The 21,982-nt window shown below is 43.8% G+C and overlaps 1 protein-coding gene across 1 annotated transcript in view; it reads right to left on the minus strand.

The window, feature by feature from the left end:
- Positions 1–3,007: 3,007 nt before the first annotated feature.
- Positions 3,008–21,982, minus strand: part of LOC147438080 (ribosomal RNA small subunit methyltransferase-like) — a 39,971-nt gene continuing 20,996 nt past the window's right edge. The window contains exon 2 of the mRNA XM_086487441.1: positions 3,008–4,131. Coding sequence (XP_086343567.1) covers positions 3,397–4,131 — 735 coding nt within the window. The 3' untranslated portion in view covers positions 3,008–3,396. The remainder of the gene's footprint in view (positions 4,132–21,982) is intronic.

Below are 21,982 nucleotides of genomic sequence, written 5' to 3' on the forward strand. Positions count from 1 at the left end.
AGACACCTTTTGAGCTTCAGGCCCCGAGACGGATGGGAGCCTTTACCCAGTTAGAGGTGCTGATCACGGTTAGAACTTGCATCTAGGAAGGGAGATGTCTCTTCTTTCTAATGGAGGATTAGTCCCCTTTGGTAGCAGAGTGCATTTTCCAGAGGGTCGGCTTCGGTCTCTCAGAGATGGCTGATTGATCCTGATCCGGCCAGGATTGATGATGAATGGAGGCTCTAGGCATACGGCACCCGTCCACTAGCGCAACTACAGTGGGACCAGGGGAGTGGCTATGGCAAGTTCCTTTAGAGTCCCTTGACTCTCTAGACATTTCCTTCTTCCAGTACATAGTTCGATTGGGCAGACATATTCTCACGGCTCACCGGACGTTCATTCCAGCCGCTGCAGAGCACTGGCGATGCCAAAGCCTCTCTCAGGAATTTTTGCTCGACTTCTGGAAGAGGCTTTGGTCCAGCAGACAGGCCTGTCAGATTTCCACTTTCCCGTGGCTGGTGGCTCATAGAGAAGTAGCTGTGGGATCATGGCTTATCTACAGTGGACATCCTGCGACTTGCCCCTGCTGTGGACACCCCATGGAGACGCTGCGTCACTGCTTATGGGATTGCCCTCATGCGCAGCAGATTTGGCTGAGGAACCTGCGACTCGTCATCTTCTCGTGGGAGGGGACTTACACTTGGGGTGCAGAAGCGTGGTCTACATCATCAGGCCGAGCCCTTGGATACGAGTCAAAGCCATGCAGCTTGAGTATTGGGCTTCACACTCCATCCAGGACTACACTGCAACACCTTGGACCCAGGAGAGGGAAGCTTCTTAGCAGTCTCACCCTCTGGTTCATCTGGAGGGCTCGCTGTCACAGGATCTTTGAGGGACGACTGGAGTCCCCCTGCAAGACTACTCGTGCAATATGTTTGGAGCTGATTCACACTCTGCGGGGGCAATATGACCACTTGCAGGGCATCTCTGATCGAGCTATCCAGGCTCGCCGGGCATTCCACTGCAACACCTGGCGGGCAGGACCATTCTACACTGAGCAGCCTCAAGCGCTTAGCTGGCACTACAGGCCACCAGTGTGGCTCTTCCCTCCACCTATTGTATGACATAGCCCATTCTTGAGCTAGATGTTGTATATACCCAGCGCTGGGGAGAGTCTCCCCCCGCTATGGTGTACTTCCCTGATACACGGTGTTTGTAGCTCATCAGGCAGATTTTTGATTAACTAATGAAAAGATCTCTTTGTCGGGGGAAAAAAAGAAGGACTGGAGGTGCGAGGACCACTTTCCCATGCATACTATCGAGGGCCTCTCTCAACTATCTTGCCCCACAAGACCTTTCGTCAGCTCTCAAAGCCTCATGAGGCAAGATAGTTGATAGAGGTCCCTGCTAGTAGGCACGGGAAAGGAATCCTCACAGGAGACAATAAATTATAAATAGTAATTATACATAACCAGGACCCACCTTGATAAAAGTATGGTCAAGTACAGAAGCAAATACATGAGTCAGCTCAACAACTCCCAGTGTCAGCCAACAGAATATTACACAAGGAGTAACACCAGCATCAAGAAACCCACCACCACTTTAAAGGGTAAATCTCCCTTACTGAATACCTATATCAATCTACCAATCAAAGAAGCAGCCAGAGATCAAAAACCCTATCTTATTCAAAGCAAAGTATCATACTCAACTACAAAGTAAGGTAATCTTTCATTAGTGCTAAGGCATGGGGCATAAAAACCATTGTCTCTACTTAGCAGAGGTACTCATTACAAATTTGAGGGGAATAAAAGTTAAAACCCAGAATTTTATCAGTACAGTGCTACCACAAGCCTTCGAGCGGAGATCCGAAGTAATATTTACTTGGCCAAGGAGCATCTGAATTACGCGTCAGGTCAAATTAGTGAATCTCAACCTAGTGTGCCAACCAGCTTTTATTCTACAGTATAAGATCTCATATTTACTTGGCCAAGGAGCATCTGAGGTCAAATTAATGAATCTCAAAAGCCTACTGTGCCAACTGCATTTTTTCTACAGTATTAGACCAAGAAAACTCCCAAAATATACTTAGAACACCTTAGCAAATTATCAAAGGATTCTTTTAATGCTAAAATTATTGTGAGATACAGCACCCAGCAATAGTCTCATGGAAATAAATCCGCAATAGTTTCAAACATAAGTACTTGTAAAAAATCAGTCGGAACCAGTTAATTTTTTATAAACACACCATCCTCAGTGGGAATAAAGTATGAGTGCGCAACAAAAGCTTAAGCTACCACAAGACTAAATGAGCAAGAAAATCTTGCTCACCTATTTATATCAAAGTCCGAGAGGAGCTGGACCATCTTTAGAATGTAATGCCTTGGCCTTCTACATTCATGATATCCTAAGATACGTGGTCACAAGCAGCCAGAGTGCAACAGAGGCAGTAAGGGACAGAGCAGAGATATTGAAATACAATGGGACAAATCCCGAGTTCACAAGGTTTCAGATTGAGCGCTAGTCCAAAATAGGGCATGAGAAATTTTTAGAACCCCACAAAAAATCATACCAGACGTAGGTTATAAGGTAATAGATAAAGGCTCAGGATAACTTTAAAAAAATAATTCATTAGGTATCCCAGCAATTAGTTCATCAGCTGAGTACCCGGAGAGAATAGCCTGAAATTAAACCGACGCTTTCTAGGGTTGTACACATGCTTTTGCCCGAGTAAAAGACCAAATTAGCATTCATAGGTTACGATTTTCAGTGAGTCGAGACCTACAGACCCCTACTAGATTAGGTAGCCGTGGACAAAATTAACAAGGTGAGAAGGTTAAGGGGACTGTGTAGCTTGCTAACGCACAGATGTGTGATGTGTAGTATTTTTTAAGAAACCACGCTAGTAGCCATACTAATAAAACGGCACTCCATTATCTTAACATCTTTGCATAAAACCTGCTCTTGTACCATATCCTTCCCATTCATGGAAAGCAATGTCACGACACTTAGAAAAGAGAAATGATACTAGAGAAAAGAATTTATTTTTAACCTGTTAAAATTATCTCATGAAGAAAGATCCCAAGCATATAGCTTCTGAAAACGATTCAGCAATCGCGAACAGTGAGTGCCCAATCTGCTTGCAATCTCAATGGTAACCAAGTGTGACATGTGCTTGGAAGCTATTATGTAGGGCAGAAAACCACCATGATAGGATGTTATGCTTTGCCAGCCAACAACCATTGCAGCTTTGTTAAACAGAAGCTTCTACTCTACACAGGAGAGGCTTCGTTAAGCTCTCAGCTACAATTAACTTTCAAGCTGTCCAGCAGTAAATCTGTACAAGCGCCATCTGATAGCTAACATAAACTTCACTGCCTCGCTAACAACCCAAAACCATTTGAGGAGGACAAGCAATCAAGCCGGTCGAGCCGTGCGAGCATTTCCAAAATTGATTCCTGCCTCATTGAAGGATGCCAGCAGCTTCAAAAATTCAGGTTGCGTAAGCTTGACAGATCTCCGTTCCGCAAAACCTAGACAGCCCAAAACATCTAGAGCTGTCTCCTTCAATTCACCCAAATCCACCTGACTGCAGAGTTCAGTATTTCTGGGTTCAACTTCTTGATCCTCTTGTTGAGAGTAATCTACTGCTAAGTCCTTACATTCTATATCCTCACTGTCTTCCTCATCAGGACCAGAAAAACCTTGGGAAGAATGTCCTGCTAGAAGAGAGAGAATATGCTTCTGTCGAAATATGGCTCCCAAAGTTTTGTTTTTTCTACTAAAACATACTCGGATGAAGTTATTCCATTCTTGCAAATCCACTGGTGGAGGTGACAAGTGGGGGCTAATGCAGACAACAGTTGAGTCAACTTTCGGAGGAGGTGAAAAGTTTGCCTTACTAACTTCCATCAAGATGCTTACACTTGCTAAAAGCTGGGTATTGGCAGAAAGGCGGCTGAAAAGCGGATCACCAGCAGTGGCCATTAGCCGTTTGGCAAACTCCCGTTGCAGCATCATAACTGCAGCCCGATATTTTGAGGTGCAGCTAAGCAGCTTGAAAGTGAGGGGAGAACTGATTTTGTATGGAATATTGGCTACACATAGGTCGAATTCAGGGAACTCCATTCTCATAATATCACCTTTAATAACCTGCATCAATCAATGAATATGCTGTTAAAGGTGCAGAAACTTGGGCAAGTTTCTCAAACATATCTCTTTGAGCCATAAAACATTCATAGACACAGCAGAACAAAATAGATACAAGGACAAAGTGGGAAAACGATTTCTCGAGACTCGTGCAATACAAAATGCTAAAGCTCACAGTCAAAAGTAAATGTCAAGCAGAGTATTAAGCACACTATAACAAAGGTTGCAAGCCCCAAACATACCATTATGAAGTCTTTCAAAGCGCAGTAAATTCACTTGCAGGATTGATCTTGATCTCACAGTGCCCTGTAGTGGACTCTCTTACCAGCATTTTGAAAAGGAGACTCCATGTAGGGGTCGTGCAGATGTTGGTCCTCAGTAATATGATTTGGTCGAGCATGACATATTCAAAGCAACAAAGGGACACTTCTAGGCTACGGGCCTGCAGGTGTCACAAAATGATGACGTGGCAAAACTGCCCACACACACACACACACACACACACACACACACACACACACACACGTGGCTGACAGGCTGTACGGACTGCATCACACGTGGCAGCAGTACGAAATCCCGCAAAATGTGCTGGCAGGCTGACGTGGCAGATTGTACAGATTTCCACTTTCCACGCTGGCTGCTGATGTGGCAAGGCTGTACGGATTTCCGCAATTTGCGCTGATGCTTTTTGACAGTTTTTGAAGACCGGTTGCTTTTGGGACAGTTAGCTTTTGAGTTTAACTGCTTCTGGGGCTCTACTTTTGGCATCCCTTGTAAGAATAAAAGGCGCCCAAGGCCTTCACTCTTCAGAGCATCTGGACGCAGAATCTGAGAGCCGGGAGTTGTACTTTGATCAAGCATTAATATAAAAGAAGTACCAAAAGGGGCACCAATCTGTGGGGCCAATCTCTCTGGGCATGGAACTACGCCGGGCGTGTCGACTCAAGTTTTAAAGTTGTGAAGTATTTTAAGTGATTCTCTTGTGTGTCATGTCTGATTCTCGACTTGGGGTGCCCAAGACTGTGACAGTGGTATCAGAGTATCAGACGTGTGCTTTTCTCAAAGCATACCAATTCTATCAAATTACAGACAGGGCACTTGGGCACTTTGGAATTTGATATTAAAGAATCTCCGAGCCCCAACCCCGGACTTATTAGCCACCCCCATCCTTACTTCATCGCGCATCGGACGCGCTCCCGTCTTCATTTAATCCCATCAAATCAATCCTCAAGAAACCTCCTGTTCCACGAATGTTTACTGAAGATGAACTAGAGGACGTTGTTGAAAAACGAGTCAACCAACTATTGGGGTCAAAAGAAAAGCAACTAAAGAAACGTAACAAGGGAATTAATTTTGCCGGTTACTTGCGCCAAAAATCCTCTTTTGAAAACGCCAGAAAACAGAAGAAGCGCGTACGCTTCAAAGGATTCCCAGTTCGTCCTCATTTCCTTTTGACAGCTCGGACAGCTCATCTTCTTCTGACTCGAGTGATGAGGATAAAAAGGGCAAGAAACGACGGAAAGATCCTATGTTTTATGCAAAGAGGAAGCACTTTTACAAAGCCAATCAGTATGATTTTCTCGATGACAAGGGCAAAAAGGAGAGGGAGGACAAGCAGTAAAGTTTGAGTACTTTTCAGGGTTTCGAGATGCTCCTAAGGCTTTAGCCTTTTTATCCAACAGTTTGATATAGCATTTTCCGAGCACTCCAAGATCAGACGGGCAGCATCCTTTTCGAAAGGCAATGCACAGACATGGTGGTCCACTCTTTTCTTAAGGAAACAAGCACCAACAAAGTGGTTGAAATTCAAGAAACTCTTTATTTCTTCATGACTCACACAAGCATACATACGAGATGTGATTACTGACTGGAACCACATTCGGATGGTCAAGACAGAGTCTTTGGATTCTTACTATGAGAGGTTTTGGGATTTCTTTCTACCTGCTTCATCCATTAAGAAGATCAGTTTTAAGGAACAGATTGAATGGTTCTGCTTTGGACTTCCTAAAGAGATCCGGGACTATTGTCTTGAAAAGAAGTTCGAGTCTATACAACAGTTGATGGGACATGCGAAGCGGGGATTTGCTATACATTCGGATAACTTGATTTGCCCACCAGATGAACCTTATACAAGTCAGAACAGAAACAGACGACAAAGAGATAGACGATCTCCATTGACAGAAGACCAAAGAGATGAATATTTCAAAGCAGGAAAGTGTTTTGAATGTGGAGAACAAGGACACATCGCTACACGGTGCCCCAAATAGGCACAAGAATCAAGACAACTGACAGATTGAAAGGACAGCAGGATGAGGTGATACTCATTCCATAATAGATGTTAGATAGAAAATTATGGATAAATTAGCATTATTTTGCTTTATGGATTTATAAGACTTTTTAAAAGATGATTTTGAATTTTCAATGAAACTAATGTTTTATGAAAGAACCTGCTATTTGTGAGCAGATAACAGGAATAAGAATGAGATGATGATGATTTTGGAGTATTGATAGCTCCCAAATGAACCCGATAGCATTCTCTCTCTCTTTCTCATATTGTAGAGAAAAAGCAAGATTTGAGTCGCTCATCATTTTCACAAAAAAAAAAATCTTAATAGCCTCCGCGATTTCCGAAAATTAGGGTTTCGGGCAGAAATTATGGCTTTTGTTGTCCGTAGCCACGTCATCACTTTGTGACATATCCCCCTCTTGAAAACATTGTAATCGACCGCGATTACACCTGCAAAACCGACAAAAGCCATAAACCGTCTTAGCAGACACTGACTGTTAGTACCTACGTACTAGGAACACACATCTAGCACATATACAAAATCAACAGTCACATCACACGACATCACAAGACATCACCAGACATCACAGGACATTACATGACATTCAACATTCATTCGGATCTTAGACCATGATTTATCGGCAATGTAGCTAGCAATCACATCTAGGTCCAATCGGGACCTCAACGATGTTCGATTGACTAACCCCTATTGCAACCATGTCTATTCGAGATCAATCAGACCAAAATGCTGCAATCATTTCGTCTATCAGTTCCTGCACTCACAAGAAGTCAAGAACAAATCAGTATCATTATCAGGAATTCCATTTCATAAAGTCATCCAGTAGAATACTGTCAGCTCTCAGTATCCCTGAAGCTCAAAGAGACATCAGTGACACAAAGTGATGACGTGGCTACGGACAGCAAAAACCCTAATTTTTGCCAGAAACCCTAATTTCCAGAAATCGTGGAGGCTATTAAGAAAAAAAAATCTTAATAGCCTCCGCGATTTCCGGAAATTAGGGTTTCTGCTGTCCGTAGCCACGTCATCACTTTGTGACAACCTACTCACACACAATAGTGCTTGAGTGAAAAATCTCTATAGAGATGATCGAAATAAGGATTAGTTAATTCGACATCAATAAGGTCCGGGATAGATCTAGATGCGATTACTAAATATGTTGCTAACCGTCAAGGTTTGAGATTTGGAATGAATTTTTCTGTGATTGATTTGATATGTCATGTGATGTGATTTGGATGAGATCTGAATGTGATCTAACTGTGACGTGATTGTCGTCTTTGTACAAGTGTTGGATTTGTGTCGACTAGTGCGTCAGTAGTTAAAGAGTCATTGGTTTATGGCTTATGTCTAATTTTGCACGCGTAATCGAAGGCAATTACAATTCTTTCAAAAGGGGGTTATGTCACAAAATGATGACGTGGCAAAACTACCTGGACACACACATGTGGATGACAAGCTATACGAACAGCATGACACGTAGCAGCAGTACGAAATCCCACAATACACGTTGGCGAGCTGACGTGGTAGATTGTACAGATTTCCGCTTTTCATGCTGGCTGCTAATGTGGTAGGGCTGTACCGTTTTTTGCAATTTGCGTTGATGCTTTTTGGCAGTTTTTGAAGACCAGTTGCTTTTGGGACAGTTTGCTTTAGAGTTTAACTGCTTTTGGGGCTCGCTTTGGCATCCCTTGTAAGAATAAAAGGAGCCCAAGGGCCTCACTCTTCAGAGCATTTGGACAAAGAGTCTGAGAGCCGAGTACCCGCGGGAGTTGTACTTTGATCAAGCATTAATATGAAAAAAAAACCAAAAGGGGCGTCAATCTTTGGGGCCAATCTCGAGCATGGAACTACGTCGGGCCGTGTAGACTCAAGTTGTGAAGTTGTGAAGTACTTTAAGTGATTCTCTTGGGTGTCGTGTCGGATTCCCGACTTGGGGTACCCAAGGCAGTGATAGCAGGGGCCACAGAGCTAGACTAGGCATCGAGTCTACTCACACGCGTGCAGGCAGCTAGGTTCAAGAGTGAGGGTGCCCACGACGGAGATCCGCAGGTGGCCTAGGCTAGTGTGGGCAGGCAAACAATCATATGTAGCCCAGGAGTGAGCTTGTAGGATTTCTCCCTCTATGGCAGGGCGGTGTCTACAGTTGCCACCTCCTTGTGTGTGATCGTCGTTCCATGGAGAGTAAGATGGATATTAGAGCCAAGGTTGTGTGTCAAAAAGTGAAGATGTGGAATGATCTGACCTGACTGAAAGAAAGGATAAAGAAACAAGCCGTACCAAAAACGAAGCAAAGAACCCATCTTTGACGCAGGGCATGCGCAAATTGCTTCGTGAACCGCGCAATGATTCAAAGGACCATACGGTACGGTGGTGATAGGGCAAGCCATGTGGTACATTGTCACAAACTCTTGATGTGGCAACCCTGAAGCTCTGACCAACTTACTCACGACGTGAGAGGGGCCTAAATCCTTCAGCTGAAGACTTAGGGGTTAGGATTAAAATTCTAACCCTACCAACTTACAAGAACTGATCGAGGGGCCTAAAAGAACCAATAGAACCATCAACATTGTATGAGATGCTGACATGGCATCCCGTGCGGCAATTTCCGAATTTTCCGTTGACACATTGTATAGAATTTCCGCAATTTGCACTAGCAGGTTTGGGGCGCCAGATTTTGGACGTATTGCATTTAGATGCAGTTGCTTTTCATGTGAGACGATTTTGGGGGCCAAGGATCTTTAAAAATGGAGAAGGGGCTCTCTCTTTGGCATCCCAAGTTGTAAAGGAGCACAGCAGAGTCCCGGATCTTGTGATTCTTGTTGAAGAAATACTAAAAGGGGCGCCAGGGTTTGGGGCCAATGCCGTCTGGGAGTGGAACTCCGCCACTCCATGTCTCTCGCGTGGATTCTCTCTCTCTCTCTCTCTCTCTCTCTCTCTCTCTCTCTCTCTCTCTCTCTCTCTCTCTCTCTCTCTCTCTCTCTCTCTCTCTGTTGAGTTGTTTTGAAGTGCTAAAAGTTTAAATTAGATTGTCCTTTTCAGTTGGCACATGGTGCCATCCTGTTATAGTGGTATCAAAGCTTCACGCGTGTGCTTTTCTGGAAGCATACCGGTCCCTCCATGAACAAACAGAGCAACTAGATGAGTCCAAGAGCGCTGCAGAGCACTTGTCGTTGTTCGTAGGTACTTTGTCGCAGTTACAGAATTCATGCTTGCCTCCTTTTGATGATAAGCTGAAAGCTATCTTCTTGCTTATGACCTTACCTAAGTCATGGGAAACATTGGTGGTTTCATTATCCAATAACCCCAATTTGACCTTTGATGGTGTTAGGGGTTCTATCTTGAATGAGGAAATCAAGAGGAAAGCAAGTGGAGAGGGAGGCAGCTCTACCAACATGATTAGAGGCAGGACAGAAAAGAAGAATGCTTATGCACAAAGGAGTAAGAGTAAGAGTAAGGAAAGGGGAAATGCCAGCAAAGGCAAGGGTGATGTGACTTGCTATCAATGTGGCAAGAAAGGTCACAAGAAACCCGATTGCAGGTACTACAAAGACGATTTATGGCTAATCCAGGTAGGTTGCATTGGGATGCAGTGAAGTCCATTATGAGGTACTTGAAAGGGACTAAAAATAAATGCCTCTGCTATGGTAAAGGACCAATGGAGTTGAAGGGATTTTGTGACTCTGACATGGCTGGTGATGTGGATACACGGAAATCCACAAGTGGCTATGTGTTTACTCTTGCGGGAGGTGCTGTTTCATGGTGTTCTAGATTGCAAAAGATTGTTGCATTGTCTACGACAGAGACTGAATATATTTCAGCCACTGAGGCTTCTAAAGAAGCTATTTGGTTAGCACGCCTATGCAGTGAGTTTGGTTTGCCTGCCAAGGCACCTATGTTTGGTTGTGATAGCCAAAGTGCCACATGCCTGGCAAAGAATGCCATGTTTCATGCACGCACAAAGCATATTTATGTGCGGTATCACTTCATACGAGAAGTGCTTGAGGATGGCCTTAATTATTACATTGGTTAAGGTCCATACATCACAAAATCCAGCTGATGCTCTCACTAAGTGCTTATGGTTAGCATGCCTATGCAGTGAGTTTGGTTTGCCTGCCAAGGCACCTATGTTTGGTTGTGATAGCCAAAGTGCCCCATGCCTGGCAAAGAATGCCATGTTTCATGCACGCACAAAGCATATTGATGTGCGGTATCACTTCATACGAGAAGTGCTTGAGGATGGCCTTATTACATTGGTTAAGGTCCATACATCACAAAATCCAGCTGATGCTCTCACTAAGTGCTTATCCAAAGCACAACATCATCTATACATAGAGATGGTGGGAGTCACGTAGCTTAAAGGCGCCATTTATGCCTTTAAGTGGGAGGTTGTTGGGTTAAAGGCCCAAATGGCCCCCTTTGATGTATATTTGAAAGGTTACTAACCTTTGGCCAAGTTCACATTGAACTTGGCCACTAACTTATAAATTGGTCATATACCTTTTAATAAAGGGAATGTGATTTCATTAAAAACTCACTCACTTATTCCCTCCAACTAACGAGTAGCGCTTACTCTCTCTCCCTCTTCGTTCTGCTAGCGCCCTGCTTCCTGCTTGCACTCGTCCCTCTCCAAGGTGCACACCCTGCACTTCTTCGCGTGCTCTTTCACTTGCACACACCGCTCCGTGCTCATCATATAAGAGCCGAAGGCTCAATACGGATGAACGAGTCTTGGGCATTTATACATGCCCTAGACACATGAAAGCACTACTTACTTGGGACTCCATTCATTCTACAAACCGATCACCAAAGTCTCAAGTATTTCATGACGCAAACCAAGCTCTCCGACAAACAAATGAGGTGGACAAATTTTCTTTCGCAATTTAATTTTCATATTGCTCACATTGCTGATAAGCACAATCAAGTGGCCGATGCACTTTCACGACGACCAAAAGTTAATGTTGTATCTATAGCTACTCACAATGATCTATCTTCTATGATAGATGAGTATGCTATTGACCCTTAGAGACATAATGTCACCCCTTGCTTTGGGAAAGAAAGAGGAACCATTCACCTTGCAGGATGGTTTTCTTCTCCACGGCAATAGGCTATGTGTTACCCATTCCCTTCGTGAGAAAGTTATATATGAATCCCATGCTCCTCCCTATGCGGGGCATAGAGGTATTCAACCTACTCTCCGAGGAGTAGAGACGTATATCTATTGGCCTACCATGAAAGTGGACATACAAGAGTATGTTTCAAAATGTGTAGTATGCCAAAAGACCAAATATGATAGAGGGAAGCAACCTAGATTACTCCAGCCATTGCCTATCCCAAATTCACCATGGGAGAGTATATCCATGGATTTCATCTTTGGATTACCCAAGTATATCCATGGGAATATGGAAATATGGACAATAGTCGACAGGTTTAGCAAACAAGCACACTTTATTCCTGTGAAAAAGACTATTAAGACACACCAAATGGCAACTCTCTTCATATCTCAGATTTTCAAGCATCATGGACTACCAACATCCATCGTGTCAGATAGAGATCCTAGAATGACCAGTAATTTCTAGAAAGATCTCTTTGAAAAGAACAAGATTGAATTTCTCTTCGGCCTATCACCCACAAACGGATGGTCAAAGTGAGAACCAATCTTACGATACTCGATCTACTCAAAACTTATGTTATCGAAGAAGATAAACGCTCATAATGGAAAAAGTACTTACCTCTTGTAGAGTATGCCTACAATAATATTGTACATACTTCTACGGGAAAAGCACCTTTTGAGATCATTGAGGAATGACCTAAAAGTCCCTTGCTACTCAAAGTACATGGGAGGATCTTCGCCGCTAATGAATATAGTCGTCACCTACAAGAATCTTTTCAAAAGATTAAGGAGGCTATATCCATCTCTCAACAAAGGCAAAAAGTTGATGTTGACAAGCACAGAAGGGCCTTAACGTTCAAAGAAAATGATTGGGTCTTACTTAAGTTTCCTAAGGCTCGATTAAGGCAAACGACGGGCAAAAATCCTATGGGCCATCAAAAGTATTATGCTAAGCTAGCAAAAAGATACTATGGTCCTTTCCAAATCTTGAAGCCCATCAATGAGATGGCTTACCAACTCAAATTGCCCAACCATTGACTCATACACAATGCTTTTCATGTGAGCCTACTCAAGCCCTACAAAGGAGAGCCACCAAGTGAACCAATTATTGAAGACCCTCCCGAAGTTGAAGACCAAGAAGAGGTGCTACAACCCGAAGCTATCCTACGGCAAGAAGACAAGGTACTACGACATGGTAAGATTATCCGACGGTATCTTATTAAATTCAAAAATTATCCTTTTGAAGATGCTAGATGGATGCAAGGAATACAGATTAAGGATAGTATGAACCTTGTCAATGCTTACAATGCTACATTAGAGTAAGCAAATGTACAAATTTCTTTTAAATGGCTCATGTTTTTGTCTTATAAAACTAGTTCTCTTTTTAATTGTGCACAAATTTAACTAGTATGCATGCTTAGAATCATGTTTGTGATGACGACGTCTCTCAAATACCAAGTAGAATTTGTCACTATTTTAGGAGAATGAAATGGACTAAAGAGTAGACATGCTTGCGGCAACTATGTCTCTCAAGCACCAAATGGATTAGTCATCCATCTTGGAAAGAAGTCGTAGGGTAACAAGGGATCCTCTACCCGCTAAGTAAGATTGACTAATGACTAAGGCTTTATCTCTTCTACCTCATGGTCGAGGACGACTATGATTTCAAGAGAGAGGTAATGTCATAAAAACTAATATCTAACCACCCCATATGATTTTCTCATATTAAACTAATCACTTAATGTGGGAGAATAAACGGGAACAAGGGTTAAGATATTGACATGTGCTTATAGATCTATCTCAACACGGGGCCAATGGTAAAGGGGCCCAAATGAGAGATGGTCTATCAAAGAGCAAGGCTAACCAATGGAGCATAAAACCTTAGGGTTAGCTTCATTGAAGACCTTCAATAGTTAGTGTAAAAGTCCTTTGACCTTAGGTAAGCTAAGGCTGAGCTTGAGGTGGGAACCCGGCCCAAGCTTGAGGTGCTTGAGGTGGGAACCCGGCCCAAGCTTAAGGTGCTTGAGGTGCTTGATGATTGAGGTGCTTGAGATGCTTGTCATGCTTGAGATGCTAGGATTGCACTTGAGGTCAAAACGCAGCCCAAGCTTAAAGTGCTTAAGGGCCAAGCTTGTGGTGGAAACTGGGCCTATGCGTGAGGAGCTCGAGGTGTCAAAAGGTCAAGATTCAATCCCTACAAGGAGGGGGCGAGCCCTACAAGAGGGGGGATGAGAGAGAACACCCACACACTCACACAAGGCATGCATGGTACAAAGAAAGCAAAAGCGACACTTGTCAAGTTCCTCCTCGTGTTACCTTCATGGTGTGCCTAAAGCCTATTGGTTGGCCACCCAAGGGGTCCAATGATAATTTAGGAGATTTATTTAATTGATTTTGCATTTATCAAGTCCTTTCTCTCAAAGGGGAAAGGGGGACACTTGTCCCAAGGCTACCCTTGTTGCTTGTAATGCCTCCTGCTTGTGATTGGCTAGGCCTGGAGGGGTCCAATGAGCTTCAAGCATGAGCTACAAGGGGAGGTCGACCCAAGCAAGCTAGGGGGTTCCTTAGGGGGTATACTCACCCACACACACTCACCAACACTCTCATTGTGTGCTATGCAAAGTGCAAGAGCTCCATCTGCTTCTCCAAGCTCTTTGAGAAGTTGAGAGCCTACACCAACACTCTTGGCTATGGAGTGCAAATCCAACCAAGAGCCATGCTTCAATGCTTGAGCTTGCCATCTTCTCTAGCTTCATTACTATGCTATTATGTATGCTAACAAGAAGAGTTATGATAAGTGAGGAACTAATTCTTTCTCTTATGAAATGTTTCTTCTCTCTCTTCCCTACCCTCATTCTTTGCTAGCTCTCTCCACCTTTGAAGGTGTTTGAGGTCTTGGGGCTGAGGCTTGGGATAGTTAAAGCTTTCTTCAAGTTTATGTTATGCTTGTGATGCATGAAGCTTTCCATCTTCATTGCATCACCTAGGTCACAAGGAACGCAAAGATTGTATTGTAACAAGTCTCTCTTAATGGGGGAAATCATAATACAAATGCCTATTGGAGGGGGGACTGGCTCCACATAAAGCCGGTCCTCAAATGTTGTCATGTTCTCTAAATTCTCTCTCCAAAAGTATTGTTCATGCCAAGTTAACTAATTGCTATGATTGTGCTGCTATCTTCAATTATGTTCACCCGCTATGCTCACAAAGTCATTTCTCAAAAGTACTCTCATTAATTTCCGCTACTCTCAAGTTAAATAGCCCAATTTCATTACAGAGGTAACTCTCCAAGAAAACCCTCAGAGAAATAATCAACTTGAGCTTGCAAAAAGTATTGCCATTCCTTCTCTAGGTCCAACATATTTGACCTTTTATTATCATTTAGTTCATTTAAGTAGATCAAGTAGACAAAATGACTGGATTTCATTAATTTTGAAACAGTTGAAGCCCATACAAGTGGGACGAACTCCCCTTTGATTTTACATCAAGAATAATGTCTCTACCCTTCTCGTTCTTCAACGTTGCCTTTTCTGCATTGTAGTCGACCACGACGCCGTTCTTGTGGTACCACGGGTTTCCCTAAAGGACATCACACCCCTCCAAAGGCATGATGTAGAAGTTCTCGTGCCCTACATACCCCTCACAATACAACCAAAGTTTGCCTATGACATGTGTAATGGCAATGTTTTATTAGGACACTTGGCAAGAACGCTTTATTAGGACACTTGGCAAGAACGTGCCCCTGCTCCCCGCATCCATAGCATTTGCCCTCTTTGTGGTATTCAGCTTGCTGCTCAGCTGACAGTCTAGGGCCAATTGGTTTCTTCTTTTGTTGCTTCACCTTCTCATTGTTACCGTTGGGTTCGTTTGGCCCCTATTGAGCAGACTCTAGCCTATCCATTGGGTACGTCGACATATATACCAAATCCTTGCTTGGCGTAACCCATGAGCCAATGAATGGAGTCCACCTTTTGCTAACGGTATCGCCGGATCTCCTTGGGCAAACTGCAACAAAACCACTCAACTTGCTGCTTAAAGGTAATTTTCTTGAAGGACGAAGTTGGTAGAAAGATATCCCAAAACCTTTGGCAAAAATTGTCCAGGTATCTTCTTTGGTCATCAGAAGATAATTCCATGTTGTGATAACATCCTCTTCATATTCTTCAGTGAGCCATGCGGAGGTGAAAACTTGTTTGAACTTTATTCATGATGTGGGTGCTTCTTTTTGCAAAAGTAGGGTCGACCACCAAGTATGGACATTGTCTTTAAATAGGAAGAGGCTCTTCCTACTTCAAAGTGTTCAAAGAAGCATCCTCCTTAGAAAACAATGTGGAACTGTTGTATGAAAGCAAGAGCTCTGTGGGTATCTTTATATCCTATAAAGGTATCAAATTTGAATGCTTGCCCACACATTGTAAAGCCTTTGGTTTTCCCATCCTTTTGTTCAAGCTGATCAAACCAATTCAATCGGTAATCTTACCTCCGCCTCGTTCCAAACATTAACTCGTCCAAATCACAACTATACAAGGATGACATATCCTCATCAGAACTATAAGAATGTTTGTTGTGTTTCCAAGATCCTTTACAAGATCTGCTCTTCTTGGGTCGTTTGTCCTTCCTGTTCAACTTGTTCTTCAGAGTCTTTCTCTGCTTCTGGTGCTTCCCGTCCTCCCCGCTGGAGTAGGAGAAAGAGGAACTCTCAGAGCTATATGAAGACGAAGATGAATAGTTCATGCTCAAAGCGTACACACTTCTTGGATCTGCTGATTGCTTCGAATGTAGATTTCCGACCTAGGTAGCTGGGGTAATCTGCTCCGTGACTTTTCTTTCAAGAGCTGTCGAAGACTTCATGACTTTGTTGACCTGTTGCTCTACTGCATTGTCAAACTTATCCTGCAAATACGGTCTTCACTTATCTGCACCCGGCTTAGAATTCTGTTTCATTGCCGAATTGAGAGGGGAGTGAATGGGCACTTGCCATCCCGAATGAATCTCATCAATAAGGTGATTCTTCGAAAACGTATTTGAGCATCTGGTTGGCATAAATATCTGTAACAGACTTGGACACTCCAAGTCAAGAATCAACCGCGACAGCACCAAATAACCACTTCAAAACAATTCACAGATCACAATAGATTTGCATTGGCCCGGTGGAGTTCCGCGCCTAGAGATATTGGCCCCAAAGACTGGGTGCCCCTTTCGGTATTTCTTTTTGTATTAATCAATCATCAAAGTACAAGAGAGCGGTAGGGTTTCACTCTCAGACTCTGCGTCCAGATGCTCTGAGAACTGAGGCCCTCACCACTAATTTAAAGGTTACAAGGGATGCCCAAAAGCAGAGCCCCAAAAGCTTTCAAAATCAAAAGCATGAGTTCTATCTCTTAGAGAGAGTCTCTTTTTTTTAAATTTAAAAAAAAAGCAAGTTCTCTCTCTTTCATGCAAAAAGCAACGCCCAAAAGCTGCCAGTGCAAATTGCAACGCAATTTCCGGAAAATCCGTACAACCCTGCCACGTGGCACTCGCGCCAGAAATTAGGGTTTCAGCTAATAGTTAGGGTTTCCAGCAGTTAGGGTTTGCTGCGAATTAGGGTTTCTGGCATAATTTTAGGGTTTGCAGAAATTAGGGTTTCTGCTGTCCTCGACGTCATCACTTTGTGACATACCCCCCTCTTGAAAACATTGTAATCGACCGCGATTACGCCTGCAAAACCGACAAAAGCCATAAACCGTCTTAGCAGACACTGACTGTTAGTACCTACGTACTAGGAACACACATCTAGCACATGTACAAAATCGACAGTCACATCACACGACATCACAGGACATCACCAGACATCACAGGACATCACATGACATTCAACATTCATTCGGATCTTAGACCATGATTTATTGGCAATGTAGCTAGCAATCAAATCTGGGTCCAATCGGGACCTCAACGATGTCCGATTGACTAACCCCTATTGCAACCATGTCTATTCGAGATCAATCAGACCAAAATGCTGCAGCCATTTCGTCTATCAGTTCCTGCACTCACAAGAAGTCAAGAACAAATCAGTATCATAATCAGGAATTCCATTTCATAAAGTCATCCAGCAAAATACTGTCAGCTCTCAGTATCCCTCAAGCTCAAAGAGACATCAGTGACTTTAGTATCAAAATCGAGGCATCTGTTGACAAAGGAGTGGAGTAACTCCCCTCTTGTGCATCCCACTGCACCAGATCTCCGGCCAAGCTGAATTCTGGGTTCCATTTGGAGTAGACTATGCTAAACCAAAAGCATCAAGGTAAAGTTCACAATCTGAGGAGTATCTGCTAGGTCCTCCTCCTCCATCCACTTCGCATCAAGTGCAGGATAATTCTTGAACTTAACCAAGAACTGCCTTCGGACTTTACCCTTATTCTTCGTATCCTTATGTGCCAAAATCTGTTCAGGAACAAGAATCTCCTCGTTTTCTTCCACTTCGGGTTGCTCATCAGGCTCCCCATCATCAGGCACATCACCTTTAAAAGGTTTCAAGAGACTCACATGCAATGCATTGTGAATCCTCCAAGTATCTGGCAGTTTCAATCGGGAGGAGACATCATTTATCTTTTCAGTAATCTGGAAAGGTCCGTAGTATCACATACTAAGCTTTGGAAAAAGCCTCTCCTTTCCCTTTTTCTTTCTTAGGCGTGCCTTCTCAAAAGTAAGAGCACCCAATCATCCTCCTTCAGTTTCCAGTCGCGACGATGGCGATCCGCTGCCTTTTTCTGTCGTTCTTGAGACTTCTGCAAAGTCTCGCAAACCTTGGCAAAAGCCGTATCCAAGTCTCGCGAATATTCATCCGCTTCAAATTTCTAATCTTTCGTGCTCAGGAAGGATGGAACCTTCGCAGCAGTTTCAACAATCTCACATGGCGTCTTCCCCGTCAAAGAGTGTATCGTGTTATTGTAGGCAAATTCCACCAAAGGTAAGTTCTTTTCCCATTGAGTCTTCTGATGCGAGATACAAGACTTCCATAAATCTAAAATCACTGAATTGGCAATCTCAGATTGCCCGTCAGTCTCCAAGTGGAACGATGACGAGAACTGCAACCGCGTGCCAATGTTCTCCCAAATTGCCTTCCAAAACAAACTCATAAATCTGGGGTCTCTGTCGGAGACAATCATCTCAGACGTGCCATGTAATCGGAAAATCATCGTGATCATTCTGTATTCTCGGGAGATTAAAAAAAATGAAATCCATTTCAATATTTTCCCACGGGCGGGTGGGTATGGGTAAAGGCTGTAACAATCCCTGTGCCTTATGCCTATCAAACTTGACCTTCTGGCATACCAAGCAACTGCGCACAAACTCTTCCACATCCTTTTTGAGTCTCTGCCCAAAGAAGTATCTCTCTACCCCCTTCATGGTGGTAGCAATGCCGCGGTGACCCATGAAAGGTGGATAGTGGCATTCAGTCATAACCTTATCCCTCAACGGCTGTGTAACGCACAACATAGTCTTTCTCATCAAGTAGCCTTCCCGAAGGGAGTATCCCGCTATTGTCTCCCCATCTCGTATCCGTGTGAAAATATCTGCAAAATCTGTATCTGTGGCACACTGATCGACCATATCCTCGAAGCTCCTATGATGTATCGCGGAAATAGCCAGAACCAACGGTTTCCGAGACAAAGCATCTGCCACGACATTCTTCTGTCCCTGCACATGGACAATCTCGAAGCTGGAACTGTGACAAGATGTTCACCCACCACATCTGCTTTTCCGAAAGCTGCTTCTGTGACAAGAAGTAGCGCAAGACAGTAAAATCCGCTCCGAGTAGGTAATGCCGCCACTGAGTAAGAGCATGGATAGCCGCCAAAAGCTCTTTCTCATAGATCTGTGGTGTCATCTCCGGCCTAGAGAACAAACGGCTCTCGTAAGCTATGACATGGCCTTCTTGCATCAAGACCGCACCCAGACTACGACCACAAGCATCACAATACACTTCAAATGACTTCTGCAAGTCCGGCAAAGTCAAAACAGGTCCCGTAGTCAATTTCTCTTTCAATGTCCGAAAGGCAGTCACCTCTGTGGGTCCCCACGAAAAAGGTACTCCTTTCTGTGTCAAGGTATGCAAAGGGGAAGCAACCTCTGCAAACTTTCGTATTAACCGCCTGTAGTACGAACACAGTCCCAAGAAGCTTCTAACTTCATGGACATTCCTCAAATCGGGCCAATCACGGATAGTCTCTATCTTGGCCGGGTCCATTTGCACTCCTGCTGCTGACACAATGTGTCCCAAAAAGTGTATCCATGGTAGGAAAAATTCACTTTTCTTTGCATTAATCACTAGCGTGTGATCTCGTAATGCCTGAAAGACTTGAAGCAGATGATCTCTGTGTTATGCCTCATTCTTGGAGAAAACAATGATGTCGTCAAAGAAAGTGCCAACACATAGCCTGTACTCTCGAAAAATCCTGTACATCATCCGATTAAATGTCGCAGGAGCAATGGTTAAGCCAAAAGGCATCACCAAAAACTCAAATAATCCAAAAGTCGTCCGAAAAGCTGTCTTGTAGACATCTCCTGGCGCGATCCTGATCTGATGATATCCACTCTTCAAGTCAATCCTGCTAGAGCACGAGGATCCCTGTAACTTGTCGAGTATATCATCGATCCTACAAATCGGAAATCTGTTCTTGATGGTGATTTCGTTGAGAGTGCTATAATCGATGCACATTCTCCAAGATCCGTCTTTCTTCAAAAACCAACAACACTGGAGAGCAATACAGTGAAGTACTAGGCTGGACAAGACCCTTTTCCAAGAGGTCGTTCACTGGGTTCATAATCTTTCCATTCTGTACTTGGCTCACACGGTAAGGTGGCCGATTCGGTGGCGTGCTTCCAGATATCATATCAATGGTATGATCTTCAGGCCCTCTCAAAAGCAATCGACATGAGCGTGGAGAAAAAAAAAAAAAATCTTGGCGTTCTTTTCTTCAGGTCAAAACATATTCAACCTTTATCCATCGTTCAGTTCTCCCAAAAGAATGAGTAAGAAAACTGAAGTTCATCAAGTACAATCTCTAAGCCCTTCATTTATCAAAGTCGCTTTCTCGGCCCGGTAGTCAACCACGGCGTAGTTCTTGTGGTACCAAGGGATCCCGAGTAGAACGTCACTCGCGTGCCCTGAACACCCCTGTCATTGCAAACGAAGTTTGCCAATGCTCGGTGTAATGGCAACATCCCATCCGGGTGCCAGTCGAACTACCTCCGCCTGTGGCGTCAGTCTGTCGGGCGTAGTTCCAAATCTAGCCGCCAATTCCAAGTGAAAAGAAGTTGGCCTTGGCTCCTTCAAAAGAGCTTCTTGATCCTTCACTTTGCCCCGAAAGCGGCAAAGTTTGTACTTTCATTCATTAGATTTGGTGCAGGTCCCACGCCATGTGGTACCAGTTCAGCTTTTCTATCTGCCTTTTCTGCCACATTCCTCAGCTGCTCTCAAACTCTCAGACCTGTCGTCGTCTTTATCATTCTGTTCTTTCTGTGCCTTATTAGGGCACTTCGCGGAGATATGTCCCTGTTCCCCGCATCCAAAGCACTTCCCCTCTCTAATGAAGCGAGCTCTCTCCTCAGGAGTAAGCTTGGGTCGTGCATCCTTTTTCTCTGGGTTGCTCCTTTTTTCTTTCTACTTTCATTCCCAAAAGTCTGTTCGGCTCGTTGTGTCATGGCCTTATCTGTAAAAGACAAAGCCTTCGAAGCATCTGAGTATCCTGAAAAGTATCAAACTTGATCGAGTGGCCACCTTCCTTAAACTCTCGGACTTTCTTGCTTTTATCTTCGAGAAAGTCATATTGGTTGGCTTTGTAAAAATTCTTCTTGTTCGCATAAAACTTTCCGTCATCGGAATTTGAGCTGTCTATAGACGAGTCCTCAGTAGAACTGTCAGTCTCTGGGCGAGATTTAGCCTTCTTTGCCTTTCTCTTGCCCTTTCCAAAGCGTTGCTTCTTGCTTCGCTTTTTACCTTTTCTGTCTTCTTCGCTTGAATCCGAGGAGCTAGAAGAACTGTCAGAAGAAGAAGAAGAAGAAGAACTGGGTAGGTCTTCAAACTTGACACGCTTCTTCAATTTCTTTGCCTTGTCAAATGTCGACCGACGACCTAAATATCCCGGGAAGTCAGTGCCTTTCTTCTGCTTTTTGCCATGCTTTTTGGCTTTCTTTTGCGTGTCAAAAAGCTGAGCAATCCGTGCAACAACCACGTTCTCTAGTTCCTTCTCCGTATATTTCTTGGAGGCAGAAGGTTTCTTGAGAGCGGGTTTCGGTAGTGGTGTTGTGGTTCTCTGCCACTCTATCTGTACCTCTTCCAAAGAGGTCTGGTTCATATATTTTGCCATCTTCGGGTCCTTGGCAAAATTGAGCATCATCTTTGTTGCATCGCCGATCAACTGGCGACGCTCTATCTCTCGCCGCTCCGCCTAAG

This window comes from Adiantum capillus-veneris, chromosome 17 (assembly GCF_014529385.1).
Source record: "Adiantum capillus-veneris isolate H3 chromosome 17, ASM1452938v2, whole genome shotgun sequence".
In the NCBI taxonomy this organism is placed as follows: Eukaryota; Viridiplantae; Streptophyta; class Polypodiopsida; order Polypodiales; family Pteridaceae; genus Adiantum; species Adiantum capillus-veneris.